This window comes from Prionailurus bengalensis, chromosome C2 (assembly GCF_016509475.1).
Source record: "Prionailurus bengalensis isolate Pbe53 chromosome C2, Fcat_Pben_1.1_paternal_pri, whole genome shotgun sequence".
In the NCBI taxonomy this organism is placed as follows: domain Eukaryota; kingdom Metazoa; phylum Chordata; class Mammalia; order Carnivora; family Felidae; genus Prionailurus; species Prionailurus bengalensis.
This window is the reverse complement of record NC_057350.1, coordinates 4,530,465-4,548,622: the sequence shown is the minus strand read 5'-3', so window position 1 is coordinate 4,548,622 and position 18,158 is coordinate 4,530,465. Positions and strand designations below refer to the sequence as shown.

The 18,158-nt window shown below is 46.3% G+C and overlaps 1 protein-coding gene across 1 annotated transcript in view; it reads left to right on the top strand.

Moving 5' to 3' along the window:
* The window catches only part of FAM3B (FAM3 metabolism regulating signaling molecule B), a 41,801-nt gene extending 23,851 nt beyond the window's left edge, over positions 1-17,950 (top strand). The window contains exons 4-8 of the mRNA XM_043593561.1: positions 8,909-8,967; positions 10,168-10,218; positions 11,249-11,336; positions 12,722-12,854; positions 17,822-17,950. Of these exons, the coding sequence (XP_043449496.1) occupies positions 8,909-8,967; positions 10,168-10,218; positions 11,249-11,336; positions 12,722-12,854; positions 17,822-17,911 (421 nt within the window). The 3' untranslated portion in view covers positions 17,912-17,950. The remainder of the gene's footprint in view (positions 1-8,908; positions 8,968-10,167; positions 10,219-11,248; positions 11,337-12,721; positions 12,855-17,821) is intronic.
* The last annotated feature ends 208 nt before the right edge of the window (positions 17,951-18,158 follow it).

Genomic DNA, 18,158 nt, shown 5'->3' with positions numbered 1-18,158 from the left:
GGCCATACATTTCTGGGTCCGTTTCTGGGTTCTCTATTCTGTTCCATTGATCTGAGTATCTACTTTTGTGCCAGTAGCATGCTGTCTTGATGATTACAGCTTTGTAATGCAGCTTGAAGTCTGGGATTGTGATGCCTCCAGCTTTGGTTTTCTTTTTCAAGATTGCTTTGGCTATTCGAGGTGTTTTCTGATTCCATACAAACTTCAGGATTGTTTGTTCTAGCTCTGTGAAGAATGCTGGTGTTATTTTGATAGGGATTGCACTGAACATGTAGATTGCTTTGGGTAGTATTGACATTTTAACAATATTTGTTCTTCCAATCCAGGTGCATGGAATATTTTTCCATTTTTTGTGTGTGTCTTCTTCAATTTCTTTCATGAGCTTTCTGTAGTTTTCAGTGTAGATTTTTCACCTCTTTGGTTCAATTTATTCCTAGGTATTTTATGGTTTTTGGTGCAATTGTAAATGGGATCGATTCTTTGATTTCTCTTTATGTTGCTTCATTATTGGTGTATAGAAATGCAACCGATTTCTGTGCATTGATTTTTATAGTCTGCCACTTTGCTGAATTCATGGATCAGTTCTAGCAATTTTTTGGTGGAATCTTTTAGGTTTTCCATATAGACTATCATGTCATCTGTAAAGAGTGAAAGGTTGACTTCCTGATTGCCAGTTTGGATGCCTTTTATTCCATTGTGTTGTCTGATCGCGGAGGCTAGGACTTCAAAACTATGTTGAATAACAGTGGCAAGAGTGGACAGCCCTGTTGTGTTCCTGACCTCAGGGGGAAAGCTCTCAGTTTTTCCCCATTGAGGATGATATTAGCGGTGGGTCTTTCACATGTGGCTTTTAAGATCTTGAGGTATGATCCTTTTATCCCTACTTTCTGAGGGTTTTTCTCAAGAAAGGATGCTGTATTTTGTCAAGTGCTTTCTCTGCACCTATTGAGAGACTCATTTGGTTCTTGTCCTTTCTTTTATTGATGTGATGTATTACATTGATTATTTTGTGGATATCGAACCAGCCCTGCATCCTGGGTATAAATCCTCTTGATCATGATGAATAATTCTTTTAATGTATTGTTGGCTCTGGTTGGCTAGTATCTTATTGAGGACTTTTGCATCCAGGTTCATCAGGGTACCTCTGTTCCTTTTAACTCGCATACTATGCCTAGCTTTCAAAAACAAGTAACAAGCACACTAAAGGTAAACAGCACAGTTTGAAGAGACGGGGAAAGCAATCAGAACTTGACTCAAGCATAGCAGAGATTTTGCAATTAGCAGACCAGGAATTTGAAACAACTATGATTAATATGCTCAAGGTTCCAATTGAAAAAGTGGACAAAATACAAGTACAGACGAGCAATGTCAGCAGAGAGATGGAAACCCTAAGAAAGAATCAAAGGAAATTAATTACTGTAACAGAAATGAGAAACACCTTTGATGGGTTCATCAGTAGACCAGATACAAGAAAGGAAAGAGTTGGGGAGCTGGAGGATATGTCAATAGAAATTCCCAAACTGAAAGAGGAAGAGAAGGGAAAAAAAGACAGAAGGAAGGGAAAAAAACGCAACAGAATATCCAAGAACTGTGGGACAAGTAAAAAGGTATAATGTATAACAGGAGTACCAGAAGAAGGGAAAGAGAAAGGAACAGAAATATTTGAAGCAGTATTGCTGGAAGTTTTCCAAAATTATTGACAGGCCCCAAACCACAGATCCAGGGAGCTTAATGGAACCAAGTAAGATAAATACTAAAATATCTACACCTAAGTATGTCAAACTACAGAGGATCAAAGACAAGGAGAAAAATCGTATGAGAAACCAGAGGCAAATAAAACAAAGTAAAAAAAACCCAAAAGCACCTTACCTATAAAGCAACAAGGCGAAGAATTATATTGGGCTTTTTTTCAGAAACCAGGCAAACAAGAAGAAAATGGGGTGAAACATTTTAAGTATTGAAAGCAATGTGTTGTCCTGTGTTACATTCCCATCAGTGTATGAGAGTTGATCCACCATCATGCTGCACTAACACTCGTATGCTCAGTCCTTCCAATCTAGGACATCCTAACAGGTGTGCAGTGGTATCTAAGTTTCTAATCTGCATTTTCCTAATAACTACTGATGTCGCACCTCTTTCTGTGTATTTGCTATATGTATATCTTACTTGATGAAGTGTCTATTTAAGTCAGTTGTCCATTTTTTAACTGGGTTGTTTTCTTTTTAAAAGAAATATTTATTTAAGAGGCGCCTGGGTGGCTCAGTCGGTTGAGCTCCTGACTTCGGCTCGGGTCACGATCTCACAGTTCATGGGTTTGAGCCCCACATCAGGCTCTGTGCTGACAGCTCAGAGCCTGGAGCCTGCTTCCAATTCTGTGTCTCCCTCTCTGCTCCTCTCCTGCTCACGCTCTGATTCTCTCCCTCTCTCTCTCAAAAATAATATTAAAAAAATTTTTTTAATGTTTATTTTCGAGAGAGACAGTGAGAGAGCGTACACGTGGGGGAGGAGCACAAAGACAAGGGAGCAGAGGATCTAAAGCGGGCTCTGTGCTGCCAGCAGCAGAGACCCTGATGCGCAGCTTGAACTCATGACCCATGAGCCTGAGCTGAAGTTGGATGCTTAATTTACTGAGCCACCCAGGTGCCCCTGGGTTGTTTTCTTATTATTGACTTTCAGATTTCTTTATATATTCTGTATCCAAGTCCTTCATCAAGTACATGATTTGCAAATATTTTCTCCCAGTTTGTGGCTTGTCTTTTTTCTTCTCTTAACTGTGTTTATCAAAGAGCAGAAATTCTTAATTTTATTGAAGTCCAATTTACCAGTTTTTAATTTTAGGATCATATTTTTTGTGTCCTATCTAAGATCCTGTCTGCCCAACCCAAAGTCACAGAAATTTTCTTGTATTTTTCTTCTAGAAATTTGATAATTTTAGATTTTTCAATACATACACTGTGAGATACCCATTTGGGGTTAATTTTTGCATATGATGTGAAGTCTGGATTGAAATCACTTTTAAATGTGGATATCTGATTGTTCTAGCACATTTATTCAAAATACTGTCTTTGTCTACTGAATTTGTACCATTGGCCAAAATCAAGGGACCATATCTAATTCTGGACTCTCCATTCCCTTCCACTTGTCTGTCTTTCATTATATAAACTGCCCTGATAAATGTAGCTTTACAATAATTCTTGAAGTTCAGTAACATAATTTCTTCAGTTTTGTTTTTCTTTTTCAAAATTATTTTGACTATTTTAGATCCTTTCCATGTACATATGAATTTTAGAATCACCTTACACATTGCTACACAAAACTATTGGCTTTTGATTGGGATTGCATTGGGTCTCTAGAGCAATTTGGGGAGAATTGGCATTTTAGCAATATTGAATCTTTTACTCAAGAAACATAGTTAGCTCTCCATTTATTAAAATTTTCTTCAACTTGTCTCAGTAATGTTTTTACTGTATTCAATATACACATCTTGTAGCTCTTTTACTATATTTATCTGTAAGTATTTCATTTTTGATGCTGTAGTATATTTAAATTTTTTTTTTAAATTTCCAGCTGTTTATTACTAGCATATAGAGATACGATTGATTTTTGGATAATGAGCTTATATCCCACAACCTTGCTAAACTCACTTATTAGTTCTAGTAGTTTTGTTTTTACATTGGATAGTCTATGTAGATAATAATGCCATCTACCCACCCCCAATAAAAGAGAGTTTTACCACTTCTTTTCTTTTTTTTAAGAATAGTTTTTGGGGCACCTGGGTAGCTCAGTCGGTTGAGCGTTCGACTTCAGCTCAGGTCATGATCTCGCAGTTGATGAGTTCCAGCCCCGCATCAGGCTCTGTGCTGACAGCTCAGAGCCTGGAGCCTGCTTCCGATTCTGGGTCTCCCTCTCTCTGTGCCCCTCCCCCACTCATGCTCTGTCTCGAAAATAAAGATAAACATTGAAAACAAAAAAAGAATATTTTTTTAGGGAGGGGAGGGGCAGAGGGAGAGACAGAGAGAGAAGGAGAATCTCAAACAGGCACCATGCTCAGCATGAAGCCCAACACGGCATGAAGCCCACGACACTGGGATCGTGACCTAAGCCAAAATCAACTGAGCCACCCAGGTGACCCTTACCATTTCTTTTTTAATCTGCATGCCTTTGCTTTCTTTTTCTTGCCTGATTACACTGGATGAAACCTCCACTACAATGCTGGATAGAAATGATGAGAGTAGACATCATTGCCTTTTTCCTTGTCATAGAGGAAACACATTCCATCGTTCATCATTAAATATGATGTTAATTAGGGATTTTTCATAGAAACTCTTTATCAGTTGAGGAAATTCCTTCTACCTCAAGATTCCTGAGAGTTTTTAATCAGTGATGGATACTAGATTTTGTCACATGTTTTTTTTCTGCATCTCTCTTTTTTTAATGTTTATTTTTGAGAGAGAGAGAGAGAGAGAGAGAGAGACACCAAGCACGAGTGGGGGAGGAGCAGAGAGAGGAAGACACGGAATCCAAAGCAGACTCCAGGCTCCTAGCGGTCAGCACAGAGCCTGACATGGGGCTCGAACTCACAGACCGCGAGATCATGACCTAAGCTGAAGTTGGACACTTAACCGACGGAGCCACCCAGGCACCTCTATTTTTTTACTGTTTAATTTTTTAATTAAATTAATTTTAATTAATTTTTTAATTTTTTTAATGTTTATTTCTGAGACAGAGAAAGACAGAGCATGAGCAGGGGAGGGGCAGAGGGAGAGGGAGACACAGAATACAAAGCAGGCTCCAGGCTCCGAGCTGTCAGCACAGAGCCCGATGCAGGGCTTGAACCCACAGACTGTGAGACCATGACCTGAGCCGAAGTCGGACGCTCAGCCGACTGAGCCAGCCAGTGTCCCTTCTGCATCTCTTGAAGTGATTATATAGTTTGTCTTTTGTAGTCTGCTAATATGGCAAATTACATTTTTGACTATTAAGCCAACCTTGCATTTCTGAGGTAAGTCCCACTTGCTTGTGATATATCATCCTTTTTCTATATTGTTGGGTTCAATTGGCTAAAATTCTGTTAAAAATTTTTGTATGTGCATTCATGAGAGATATTGGTCTATGGTTTTCTTCTTATTTTTTTTTCTGGTTTTGGTATCAGGGTGGAGTATATTGGTGAGTATTCTCTCCTTTTCAATATTCTGAGAGAGTTTGTACAAAATTGGTATTATTTCTTTAAGGATTTGGTGCAGTTCCCCAGTGAAGCCTTCTGGCCTGGAGTGTTCTTTGCGAGAAGATTTCTAACTGCACATTTCAATTTCTTTAATAAATACAGAGCTACTCAAGTTATCTGTTTCTTCTCAAGTGAGCCCCGTTATTTTGGGTGCATAAAGAAAAACCCCATTGTTTTCCTTACACTACACACGATACTCTGAGTGCATCCGTACCCAATGTGTGGTAGGTTTTTCCCAACATCAAGCAATTATCTGCCACACCAGCTGGGTGGTCCATAATTCAACTCGATTCTGACCCTGTCTACTTGAAGATGGCCTCAGACTCCACAGGTTAAGGGCTTAGTCTCACAAGACTCTCTCCCCCCACACTTCAGATGCAATCACAAGTCCCAGATTGTTCCTATGCTTCTGACTGACTGGCTATAACTCCGAGTTCCCATGACCTCCTCCTTGGGTTTCGCTATTTGCTAGAACGGCTCACAGAACTCGGAGCAACACATTTACTAGTTGGTTATAAAAGAATATGATAAGGAATACACACATCTACGTAGATACACTCACACATAAGTGTACTCATACGTGTATATATACCTATATGTAAAACACAGGCGTAAACATATATTAATCACACACATGCAATTTGCTTATTTTTGACATAAAAACACACACTGGAGGAGTAAATCAGAAACTAAGAAAAATTAATGGAAATGAGAACACGGGATGAGGAGAACAAAGTGGAGGATATAGGGAAGATTTCTTTGGGTATAATTTTATTTTGTGCACATAACGGTGATTTTTGAACCGCATAAATGTATTGCATATTCAAAAATGAAATACAATCCAAAGAAAAACAGAAGAAATTCTAGAGTTGAAAACGGGCTGAAATAGGTCCACTTGGACATCAAATGTGTAATATAATTACACATCTCCTTGTGGACATGTGCATATACTTCAGTTGGATATTGTTTTGGGGGGTCGCACAGCTACCCTCAACTTCAGTGATATTCTAGGGGGACTGGTAAGACTCAGTAACAGCTAATACTTATAGATAAGGTTTATTACAACAAAAGATACAGAACAAAAGCTTCTGTGTTGTCTGGTGGTGGGGAACTGTCTCAGTGTATGTTGAAGTATCTTTATTTCATCTTCATTGTTGAAAGATGTTTGTTCCAAGGTTGTGTTTCAACCCATCCAGATACCATTCCATTGTCTTCCGGCTTCCATTGTTTCTCATGAGAGTCAGCTAACAACTGAATTGCTAATCCTGTGAAAGTAACAGCCTTCTTTTCCCTCTCCTATTATCTGTATGATTTTTCCTTGTCTTTGGTTTTCAGCACTTATACCCTGCTGTGTCTGTTGTTATTGCTGTATTCTCTTTGGTGTTCATTATGCTTCTTTAAAAAAAATTTTTTTTAATGTTTATTTATTTTTGAGACAGAGACAGAGCATGAGCGGGGAAGGGGCAGAGAGAGAGGGAGACACAGAATCTGAAACAGGCTCCAGGCTCTGAGCCATCAGTACAGAGCCCGGTGTGGGCTGGAACTCACAGACTGTGAGATCGTGACCTGAGCCGAAGTCGGATGCTCAACCGACTGAGCCACCCAGGCGCCCCTTGTTGTGCTTCTTAAATATGTGTGAATTGAAGGCTTTCATCATCTAACAAATTCTCTGACGTTGCATCTTCTTCTCCATTAACCTTCTGTTCCTATGAGACTCCTAACGAAACATATGTCAGATCTTATTATTTATTATATTCTCTCTAGCCTTCAGTCTATTTTGTATTTTCCATCCTTGTATCTCTCTGGTTTTCCTTGTAGACAGAGCTCTTTTCCTCTGAACTGTCGTTCAGTTCACCGGTTCTTCTGTGCCTAATCTGCTGTTAAACCCCTCTGTTAACTACCGATTATTAAGCGATTTTAGTTTTAGAGCTTCATTTTACTCTTCTTCCAATCTTCATGTCAGTTTTTGTAGTTTCCAGTTCAAAAATTTTCATTTATTGTCTATATTACATCTATATCATATTATCTATATCTATATTATATCTATATTATCTATAATATCTATATTGTTTCATTTATTATCTTCTTTATCGTAAAGTCTGTTGGGCAATCTATTCAATCTATTTGGAACCCTCACACATCATCACTATTCTCTATTATTTTCTCCTGTCTCATCGACACTTGTTTACGTTGGCATCTCTCCTTATGTGCCAGGTGACATTTGGTAGTGTGACAGACCATGCGTTTGAGAAGTTGTGGTGATTTTTTCTTAAGGCATTAGATGATATATTCTTCTGGGGATTTTTGTTTGCTTATACCAAGGACTTGGAACCATTAGCAGAATAGAACGATCTGAATAAATGCTAAGGATTGAGATTTGGCAGGGGCGGGGGTCATCCAGTTGACTTAAAATTTGGAGGCAGCTATTCAAGTTCTGATCTATTTCTGGTTCATTCTTGTTTTTAAGATTCAACTGTTTTTTATCCCAACCCAAAGAAGATGAAGGATTTGACATGGCCTTCCGTTTGGGGGGCCCAGCTTCCAACTTCTGTCCCACTAGCCTCACATGGTTGTCAAAAGTGCTACTCTTCTTTTTTGACACTTTTTCTGGAATTAGCAAATGCTCCTGAGGCAAAGTAGCTTTACATGCTGAGCTCACCTGCTTGAAACTTAGTGTTCTCCCACCTCCTGGCTTTGGAACTCTTCACTTCCTTGTTAGGTCTCCAGTACAGTCAAGTAGATATACTCTTCAAGTCCCGTTTTTAAATTTTTCTCTCTGAGACGTTAGGTTCAGGTGACTCCACTCTCCATGATCACAAATGGAAGTTTCTTTTTCAAGATACTATAGAATATTCTCAAAAATTGTCAAAAAGCTATGCCTCCAAAAAGGACTTAGCCTGAAAAGCCCCCAGGAGAGTTTTGGTAAACATGTCAAGGGCAACATATTATAGTGCCATATTCACTGCTCCCAAGCACGGGGAAAGGAGGGAAACTTCCAGCTTCTTGTTGTGACTGTATCGCTGATTATAAAACTTGACAGAGGGTACATGCACACACACACACACACACACACACACACACACACACAATTCCAGGATCTTCAGTAAGAGATACCATCTCCAGGAAGGTCAGTCTTCTTACTGGTTTTAGGGCACAATTCGTTTGAAGTGGACATTTCCTATTCTCCAATTTAAAAGTGAAAATTAAGCGACGTGATATAAGGCATTTCTTTGAGGAGGTAAGCTGGGTTCCGCTTTGTGGCTGGATAAAAGGATCATCAAGAGTCAAGCAAAGCCTCCGTCAGTACGAGGACAGAGGGTGTATACGTGGGTACCAGCCTTGAGTTAGGTCTATTTCCAACTGACCCACCTCTTAGGACTTCATAGCTGTAAGATGGAAAAATGAATGGTGGTGAGATGGCCGAGGATTCAGTGAAACAATATTTATCAAGAGCCTGCACTACACAAATACTTGATTTTCCTTTTCCTGGCCATTTGTCTGGGTATGTGTGGAGCAAGTATGGGGGTGACTTTCAAGGGTGCTGGCCAAGGCCGGTGTGGACCTGTGACGGGATGGTAAGCACCAATGGCAGTGTCTCTGTCGAGAGAAGATTTTATGGAATGGGGAGGGCTACTCATTTCTTAATAAGAAAGGGACTCTGACTGACCCTTATTTATATTTCAGGCTTATAGGAGAAAAGACTGGAAATGTTGGAAGAGGAATAAATATTGCCATTGTCAACTGTGAGTTATTAAATGTTTTCTTTCAAGCTTCTCTAAAAGCTCCCATGATTGGGTTTTCAAAGATACCTTGGGTTTTTTATGATTTTTGCACACGATCTAGTCTAGGCTTATATCTGAATGCGTTTTAAAATTTTTGGGTTATTTTTATAATGCCTCACTGTCCAGATTATTTGTGGTTTCTACCAAAAAAAATGGGGTGGGGGGCTCCTAGCTGGGTCAGTCAGAGGAGTGTGCAACTCTTGACCTCAGGGTCGTGAGTTCAAGCTCCATGTGGGGTGTAGAGTTTGCTAGAAATAAATAAACTTTTTTAAAAAGTCAAATATAAATAGGCTTTTAAAAACCCCCCCAAAATAAAAAGGGCCCACAGAAGGCAGTGTTAAAACCAGCTAAGCATGCTATGGGGGCACAGACCGGTCTGGCATTGCTCTTGGATTCCTATGAGCCCTGCAGAGGGTGGCACCAGCAGCCAGTCCCCACCTCTGTGAGAAAATGCCACTTGGGCCTCAGGGGAAGCTGAGCTTGGCATCCTCGTAGACCTGGGAAAGACATTCTGTCACGATTGCCACTGGGGGCCCATGACCATGAGAACTGTTGCAGGCTTGGGGAATGGGTTTTTCAACGTTTATTTATTTTTAGGACAGAGAGAGACAGAGCATGAACGGGGGAGGGGCAGAGAGAGAGGGAGACACAGAATCGGAAACAGGCTCCAGGCTCTGAGCCATCAGCCCAGAGCCCGACGCGGGGCTCGAACTCACGGACCGCGAGATCGTGACCTGGCTGAAGTTGGACGCTTAACCGACTGCGCCACCCAGGCGCCCCGGGGAATGGGTTTTGTGTGTGTCCTGTGCCTGACAGCAAGCTGAGCACGCGGTCCCCTGATCGCAGGGCTGTGGGAACCAGAGAAAATGTGCCCGCTCTGGGAATCCGGCTGGGAAATTAAAATATGAAGCGGAGAGGGCTGAGGTGGGCACCCCAGTGTTTCTGTGGGAGAGGTGGGTGTGTCAGGAAAGGGTAGGGTCCACCTAACTGAAAGCAGACAGGAGGAAAGTTCTAGAACAGCTGTTCAGCCATGACCTGACCCGCCCACAGCAGCCGTGCTTCCTGGAAAGAGGAATGTGTCGTTTTGAGCACCGTGGTGCCACAAATGCATCCCGGGGTCCAGTGAACTTTCTTTTGAAAACTATTTCTTTTTATTTTTAGATATGACTGGGAAGGTGACGGCAACACAGTATTTTGATATGTTTGAAGGAGGTAAGAAAACTCTTTTCCTATGAAAATTAAAATGAATTCTAAACATTAAGATTAAAAAGAAAACACAGATAAAAATGTCAAACATTCTTATTTTGTCTACTAAAAACGTTCCAGAAGCTCATGTGAATATTCTAGAACACTCTTACACAAGCCCTCCTCGTCTCTAACTGGATTCGTATGGTGAAGTTTGAAGGTGTTGTCTAGAAGATGTCTTCTCTGATCACGCTTGTCCTGGATCTTTTCTTCTGTTCCTTCATCAGATAATGGGAAAGAGAAAACATTTTTTTTTAAATCAGATATGTGTAAAATACTGTGATTAGCCTTCATCCCTGAACAGCATCATTATCCCTATCCTGTTCGTGATGTCCCGCTGGGCTAGGCACACGCATCCCTGGGATGCACTGGACTTGACCGCAGTGGTCAGTCAGGATATAGCAGCCCCTTATATTTTTATTGAACAGTGAGGCTTATTAAAAACAAGTCTTTATAAGGACAACAGAGAAATTAAGAGATGGCTGGATGCGCCTGCTGGGCACTACGCATTTTTACTCTGTAAGTAACAGAAGCGTCACTGTAAATGACAAGCCCCCGTGGTAAAACCACGGGGGCTTGAGATTAGCCCTTCCTGTTCTTCCTGCAAGACCTACCGTGCTCGGTCTGGCCAGCACGTCTGATTTCTCACCCCCATTCTGCATATGAGTGTCCTGGGGCCACTCTGCTGTCAGATGGTTCCTCTCGGGTCAGGGCTTCATTAGTCATTGCAGAGAACGGGCCACATGTGCTGCGGTCTCAAGGTCGAGTCATAGAATCTTAAGGAGCCGCCCGTGCCCCTCACCTCTGCTGGTTGCTCCGTGGAGCCCAGCGGCCACTCACTCGTGAACCAGGAGTACCATTTACGTGGTCGTGGGAGGAGCTCCAGGAACTGGAAGATTCCAAGCAAACACAGCAGCTAAGAGCAGAGGAGGCTCAGCGTCCGGGGCCAGTGGACCAGGAAGACCCTAAAACTGATTGATTTGCTTTGACCCAACAGATAACTCCGGACAGATGATAAACTTTATTCAGAGCGCACCGCCAAAGTCGTTGCTTTTCATGGTGACCCACGATGATGGCGCCAGCAGGTGAGTGTGTACAGATTTGTCACAGCGGCAGGGGGGAAGCCAGCTGGCAGAGAGCGCCAGGCCAGCAACAGGGCCCCTCAAGAGCATCCTGTAGGAAAGAACACAAATCCAAAGAGCAGGATGCTTTCTTAAGGAGAAAGAATGGGAGCCTCTGACAAAGCAGCCTGTGTTCCTAAAAAACCCATGAGTAGCCAGGGGTAAGTCAGTACTAGAAGCTAAAGAATCTTTCCAGGTAGCAAGACGGAGCCACCACTGACCACAACTAGCGCAGGAAAGCTAACGCTTGGCCCAAAAAAGCTTAAACCCAGGGCTGGACTCACAGAAATAGGAAAGGGAGTTGAGAAAATTCTCTGTAGGAGCACCAATAGAATGAAAAAGACACGCCCACACGCACACAGTATTTTCCGTAGGGAGAGGCCCATCTGGCTCCGCGTTTCTCGCAATTCTGGGTAAACGCGTGCACCTTCGCTGCCAGACTTCCAAGGACCTCCAAGTGCTTCTGTGTGCTGCGTTTCCAAGGTGGTTCCCGAACCCAGCATTCCCAGCTTTATGTGACCCCAGCCCTTATTTTTTTTTTTAATTTTTTTTTTCAACGTTTATTTATTTTGGGGACAGAGAGAGACAGAGCATGAACGGGGGAGGGGCAGAGAGAGAGGGAGACACAGCATCGGAAACAGGCTCCGGGCTCCGAGCCATCAGCCCAGAGCCCGACGCGGGGCTCGAACTCCTGGACCGCGAGATCGTGACCTGGCTGAAGTCGGACGCCCAACCGACGGCGCCACCCAGGCGCCCCCCCCCCCACCCAGCCCTTATTTTTAATAGAGGATCTTACCAGACTGAAGTTATCTGGTGCACACTTGGAAAAATTCCGACTTCGCTCCCTCGGGGAAACTCTGAGCTCGTTGTTTTGTTTTTGTTTTTTTCCTTTCCTTGCTGCCTTCCTTCCTCTGCTTACTCGAAATTGCACGCTTTTACGATGGTTGGCCGTGTTTTCCATTTTTTGTTTCCTTTTTCGATACTGACCTTTGTGAAAATGAAAGGGACCATTCTGACCTTTGCTGTCATCTTTCAGCAACTTCTGTCTGCTTATTTCGTGGTCAGGAAGCAGGAGGGACAGCAGAGCCCAGCGGTTACGTTGGCTGGATGCCAGGACGTGACTGCACCCCAAGACACAGGGCTTTTGAGAATCGAGAGTTAAAACTGTGCGACCCACACTGGTCTTAAGGAGTCCCTGATGTTGTCACGTGTTTAGAGATCCGATATCCTCCCGCTGTTTACGCCAGGAGGAGGTAGATTGCTTTAGAAGCCCCTTTCCCAGGACAAAGAGGGGTGCCCCTCTGGTGTCTCCACATGCGACCTTCACACGCCCTCCCTTCTCCCCCCAGGTTGAAGGAGACCGCCAAGAAGGTCATAGAAGGACTTGGAAGTAAACACATCAGGAACATACAGTTCAGGTCGAGCTGGGTATTTCTCACAGCCAAAGGCCTTCAACTTCCCGAAGAAATTCAGAGAGAAAGTGTAAGTGTTTTTCAAAGGTCCTTTCCCACAAACGGTCCGTAGAGCGCGCTCTGTGATTTGAAAGGCTGTGGGTTGGTTACGGCCGCCTACCTCCGAGACATTCCTGCGCCAGGCCGGCCGCGTGGGCTCGTGGCCTGGGACTCTGCATTCCCAAGTCCGGGAAGAATCACGGGGAGGTGTTCGAGATGCCCTTCTAGGTGAAAGAGCCCATCGCACAGTGTGGGTAACCCTTTTCACGTTACACCGTGAAAAGGCGCTCGACTCAAGTTCACACTGCCCAAGCCTGTTTAAAAAAATTTTTTTTTCAACGTTTATTTATTTTTGGGACAGAGAGAGACAGAGCATGAATGGGAGAGGGGCAGAGAGAGAGGGAGACACAGAATCGGAAACAGGCTCCAGGCTCTGAGCCATCAGCCCAGAGCCTGACATGGGGCTCGAACTCCCGGACCATGAGATCGTGACGTGGCTGAAGTCGGACGCTTAACCGACTGCACCACCCAGGCGCCCCTGCCCAAGCCTGTTTAAAAGCCGAGGACGCTTGAGACTCCACAGTCCGGGACAAGCCTCTCTGTCCTTCGCCTCGGCCGTGAGGCCCGTAGCCGCGCCGGTTTGGGGACTCACCCAGCCTGTGCCCGTGATGCGCTTAAAGCAGCGGGTGCCAGACACGCGATGGATGAATGCAGCCTTCATCGGTGTTGTTGCCAGAAGTCCACGTGTCATCGAGTCCCCCCCACCGTGTCCTCTTTGTGGAGGGAGAGCAAAGACCGAGAGAATAAGGTTTCTAACGCAGGAAGTCGGTCGCCTGTGAAACTTCCAACGGAGCATCGGCACCTGTCCTGGGGGTCACAAGCGGGCGCCCCTGGGGACCGTCACACAGCCCCTTGCAGAGTCACCACTCGCTGGGACACACGACAGCTTCTGGACGGGAGGGGTTAGCGGCATCGGAGTGAGGGCCCCAGCTGCTCCTGCGCAGGACAGGCGCCTCCTTTCTAGGAGCCGGAGACTCGCAAGGAGGCAGTGGGCGTCTGGAGGCCGTTGCAAGAGGCTGCTTCCGACTTCAGGCCAGGTGCCCTCCTGGCGCCCTCTGGTGTGGTGACGCGTCTGGGAAGGGAGATGCGCAGAAACAGACAGCGTTGTTGTCTCTCCTCGTTCGCAGGACCACCCTGGCTGGAGACGGGGGCTGGCCGCACAACCAGGTAACTCGCGACCAGCTCCCAAGGGAAGGCCCTCGGCTTCTCTGATGCCCTCCGCCGTAGCACTCTGGAGGCTGGGCAGCCGGGGTTATTTTAGCACGCCTCTAAAAAAGCACGTTTCCCCTTGTAACTCTCAGGTTCTTTTACCGACAGGAAGCCAGCCTCGCACAACACGTTAGGAGTGTTTACCTGGCGCCCTAGCGTAGACTTCTTGTTACTAATGGCTGGGTCCGGACACCCAGTGCCCAGCAGGGACCTCAGCGACCTGTCCTAATGAGAAGGGCGTTCCCTGGGCTCCGCGTGGTAGCGCTTGTCTGGGCCAGGGCCGCCTGGACCCACTCTGCTCCGCGAGGTGAGCTGAGCCAGGGGCCAGGCGCAGCCACATAAGGGTCCCTGGGGATTGAGTGGGAACGATGAGCAGAGAGCAACTTCCCGGAGCTTCCCCTGCCCCGCCACGTGGCACTCGTCCACCCCCAACCTGCCGTCCCCAACCTGAGTCTCCATAAAACACTGATGCCCAGGCCGTATGCAGGCCAGCCGGACCGGAGTGTCAGGGTGGGAGCTGGCTGGTGATTCTGACGCACAGGAAGGGTTGGACCCGTTGCCTTGATTTGCGCGGCAGGTTGGAGGCCCTTGTCCCAGCTCTCTTACCCTGTGTCCTCCCCACCTGCCCGCCCCCCCCTTCTCCACCAGCTCCCTCAGCCTCTCTGGGTGCCTGGCTCCACCCCCACGCCACCTGCCCCAGGTCAGGGACCCCAGCCAGAGCCCAAGCCTGGCCGCCTAGGGGCGTACCGCCCTTACCACCCTGCCCTCTGGTGCCTGAGTGGGTCCTCAGTATCAGAAAAGCCAGGCGTGAGGCTTGAATCCCTTCTAACTCAACGTTAACATCTCAACAAACAGGTTCCCTACTAATGTTCAGCTAAGACACTTAAAATAAGACCTCATTTGAATTGCAAAGTAGCAGTGGCCCTTGCTCTCCAGGCTTCTCTGCGGGGGGGAAAAAGTTTCTGGAAGAGGAAGAATCAAGGAAAGAGTGGGTTTCCAAACGCGGTCCTGAGTTCAGAGAACCCATGTGTTTTGAAACGGTGGGGGGTGGGAGGGGGGGCTCGAAGGGAATTTTGGGAAAACGCGTGTCTTCCCTGCATGGGAGGGTTGAAGATTTTTGCTGCAGTGGCTACAAGAGTATCCGGATGAGACCTGAACCCGTGAGCGGGTCTCGCGAGGGCTGTTAGAGCCGCGGCTTGGGGACACTCAAGGGGGTTTGCTCAGATGCCGGTGAGGCCCGAGCTGGGGGCCTCATCTCACCCAGAGCTCCAGTCGGGTACTGTCGGGGGATTCACATGTCTTCCTGATTTGGATATGCGGACTTGCTGCGTGGACTTCCCCGAGGGTGACGTCTGGCTGTGTGGGATGGGCCTCCGGAGCCCTGGGTGGCCCCCAGCCACTGTCGCATCCAGCCCCCTGCTGTTTCCAGGACACAGCCCGCGGGTCATTCTCGCTCAGAAGCCTCCACCAGCCCTCTACACACCAAACTGAATCTTACAACGTAAGACGCTTGCTTTCTTCCGAGCTACCCAGGGAGGGATCCGTCCCTCACCATTCCGCATGCCTGTGGTATCTTACGGGGAGACTCGCGGCGTCCGGGACCTTGACGTCCTGCAGGCAGAGGAGGAGGATGTCCTTGAATTCCTTGCAGCAGGAACCCACCTAGGCGGCACCAACCTTGACTTCCAGGTGGAACGACACCTCCACAGAAGGAGGAGTGGTGGCGTGTCCGTCATGAACCTGAGGAGAACCGGGAGAAGCTTCTGCCGGCAGCTCGTGCCATTGTGGCCATTGAAAACCCGGCTGATGTCAGCGTCCCTCTCACCCAGGAATCCCTGGCCAGCGAGCTGGGCTGCAGCTGGCCGCTTCGCTCCTGGAACCCTCCGGAAGCAGATCCAGGCGGTTACGGGTGGTGGTTGCGGACCCCAGGGCTGACCACCAGCCTCCCAGGGAGGCATCTCATGTTAACCTGCTTCCCGTCGCTCTGTGCAGCCCCGACTCTCCTCTGCGCTGTGTGGACCGGTCACCATCCCATGCAACGCCAAGGGAGCTCACTCGGGGGGACGCCGGCCTGGAAGGTTCTGCGCGTGGGTGGCTGTGGGAACTTGTGCCTGATTTTCGCTTCTACGGAGGCCTGAAGACATTGTAAGGGAAGAGCAGGCCGCTGCTGGAGAGGCTGTGACCAAAGAGGAATTTCAGGGTGAACGGGCTGCCCCGGCTCCTGAGGTCACACTGGCCTGAGGCGGGCAGGTGCCCTCTCTGCCTGTTTGGCACTTTACCACTGGAGACTGAGCAGTCAGCCCGTCGCTGAGGACTGGTCCACAGCTTCCCCTGCTCGGGCCACTGAATGGCTAGGAATGACCCCTGATTCTATACTTTATTTTATTTTTTTTTTATTAAAAAAATTGTTTTAATGTGTATTGATTTTTGAGAGACAGAGAGAGATAGAGCATGAGTAGGGGAGGGGCAGAGAGGGAGGGAGACACAGACTCCGAAGCAGGCCCCAGGCTCCGAGCCGTCAGCACAGAGCCCGACGCGGGGCTCGAACCCACGACCTGTGAGATCGTGACCTGAGCCGAAGTCGGACGCTCAACCGACGGAGCCACCCGGGCACCCCTGATTCTACACTTTCAATGTGAATTTTATCTTAGTAAATCTGTTCTATAAAAAAAGGAATGTAAAACCGGAATGAAACTCATGGGAAGTTACGGAAACCACAGTCCCATAACGATGCGTGCGATCCCTCCTGTGCTTTAGATTAGGGCGTTCCGTTATCTGTGAAAGGATCAAAGACGTGAAAAACTAAAGCCCAGTCAGGATGAGCACACATTTGCTGAGCAAGGGACTGTACAGTTTCCCTGAAAAACATACAGTCCTACTCCCAGAGAATTGGAAAGTAGGCGTTCGAGCTATGCGGTCCAATAAGGCAGCTCCTGGCCACATTTGCATTTACATTTAAATTTATTTAAATTAAATAGAGTTTAGGGGTGCCCGGGTGGCTCAGCGTGTTAAGCATTGGACTCTTGATTTCTCGCGGTTCATGAGGCCGAGCCCCACACCAGGCTCTGCACTGATGGCCCAGAGCCTGCTTGGGATCCTCTCTCTCTCACCCTGCGTGTCTCTGCCCCTCCCCCACTCGCACACACGTGTGCGCACTCTCTCTCTCCCCAAATAAATAAACATTTTTGAAAAAGTAAAAAAAAAATCAGTTCCTTAGTCATAGTGGCCACATTTTCAGTACTCACTAACCCAAATGTGACTCTACGGGATAGCATAGACTCCTGGATAGATATCTACATCATTGAAGAAAGTTCTAGAGCTGCATTAACACCTAGTTCCAATATTATTAAACAAACTTTTTTTAATGTCTATTTATTTTTGAGAGAGACAGGGAGCGCGAGCAGGGGAGGAACGGAGAGAAAGGGAGACACAGAATCCGAAGCAGGCTCAAACTCACAGACCGCGAGATCATGACCCGAGCCAAAGTTGGACGCTTAACCAACTGAGCCACCCAGGCGCCCCCCCCCCCGGCTCCAATATTATTATTTTTTCTCCATTATTATTAAGAAACATGTTGAGAAAAAAAAATCAAGTACCCAGAGTAGTTTGGAGCGAATCCCATTTTAGGAAGTGATTCTGTTTTTATATGACTTTGCTCATCGCTGACACATTACATATTTGTTAATGAGATTGGTGGATGCAGAAAATTCTTTTTCTTCTTTTACACAGATCAACCACTCTGACAGTGCAAGGAACAGATACTCTGGCTGGCCTGCAGAGGTACAGATAGAAGGCTGCATACCGAAAAAAACAAGCTAACGTTGCGCGACCTTAATAAATAGGTTATGTATAGACCAACACCGTGTGGAATGACCCGAGCATCTTAACCAACGGTCAATATCTGATGAGTACTTGGAGTCTGTCTTCAACCGAGCAGTATTTGCTAGCTGGATACAACCTTGGCACACGGTGTTTTTACGCCGGGACTTATCTAGTGAGAGCACTAATGAGCAGGAAGGCTGACATGGGTAGGAATTGTGAGGGGAGGGAGGGTCTGGCCTGGCAA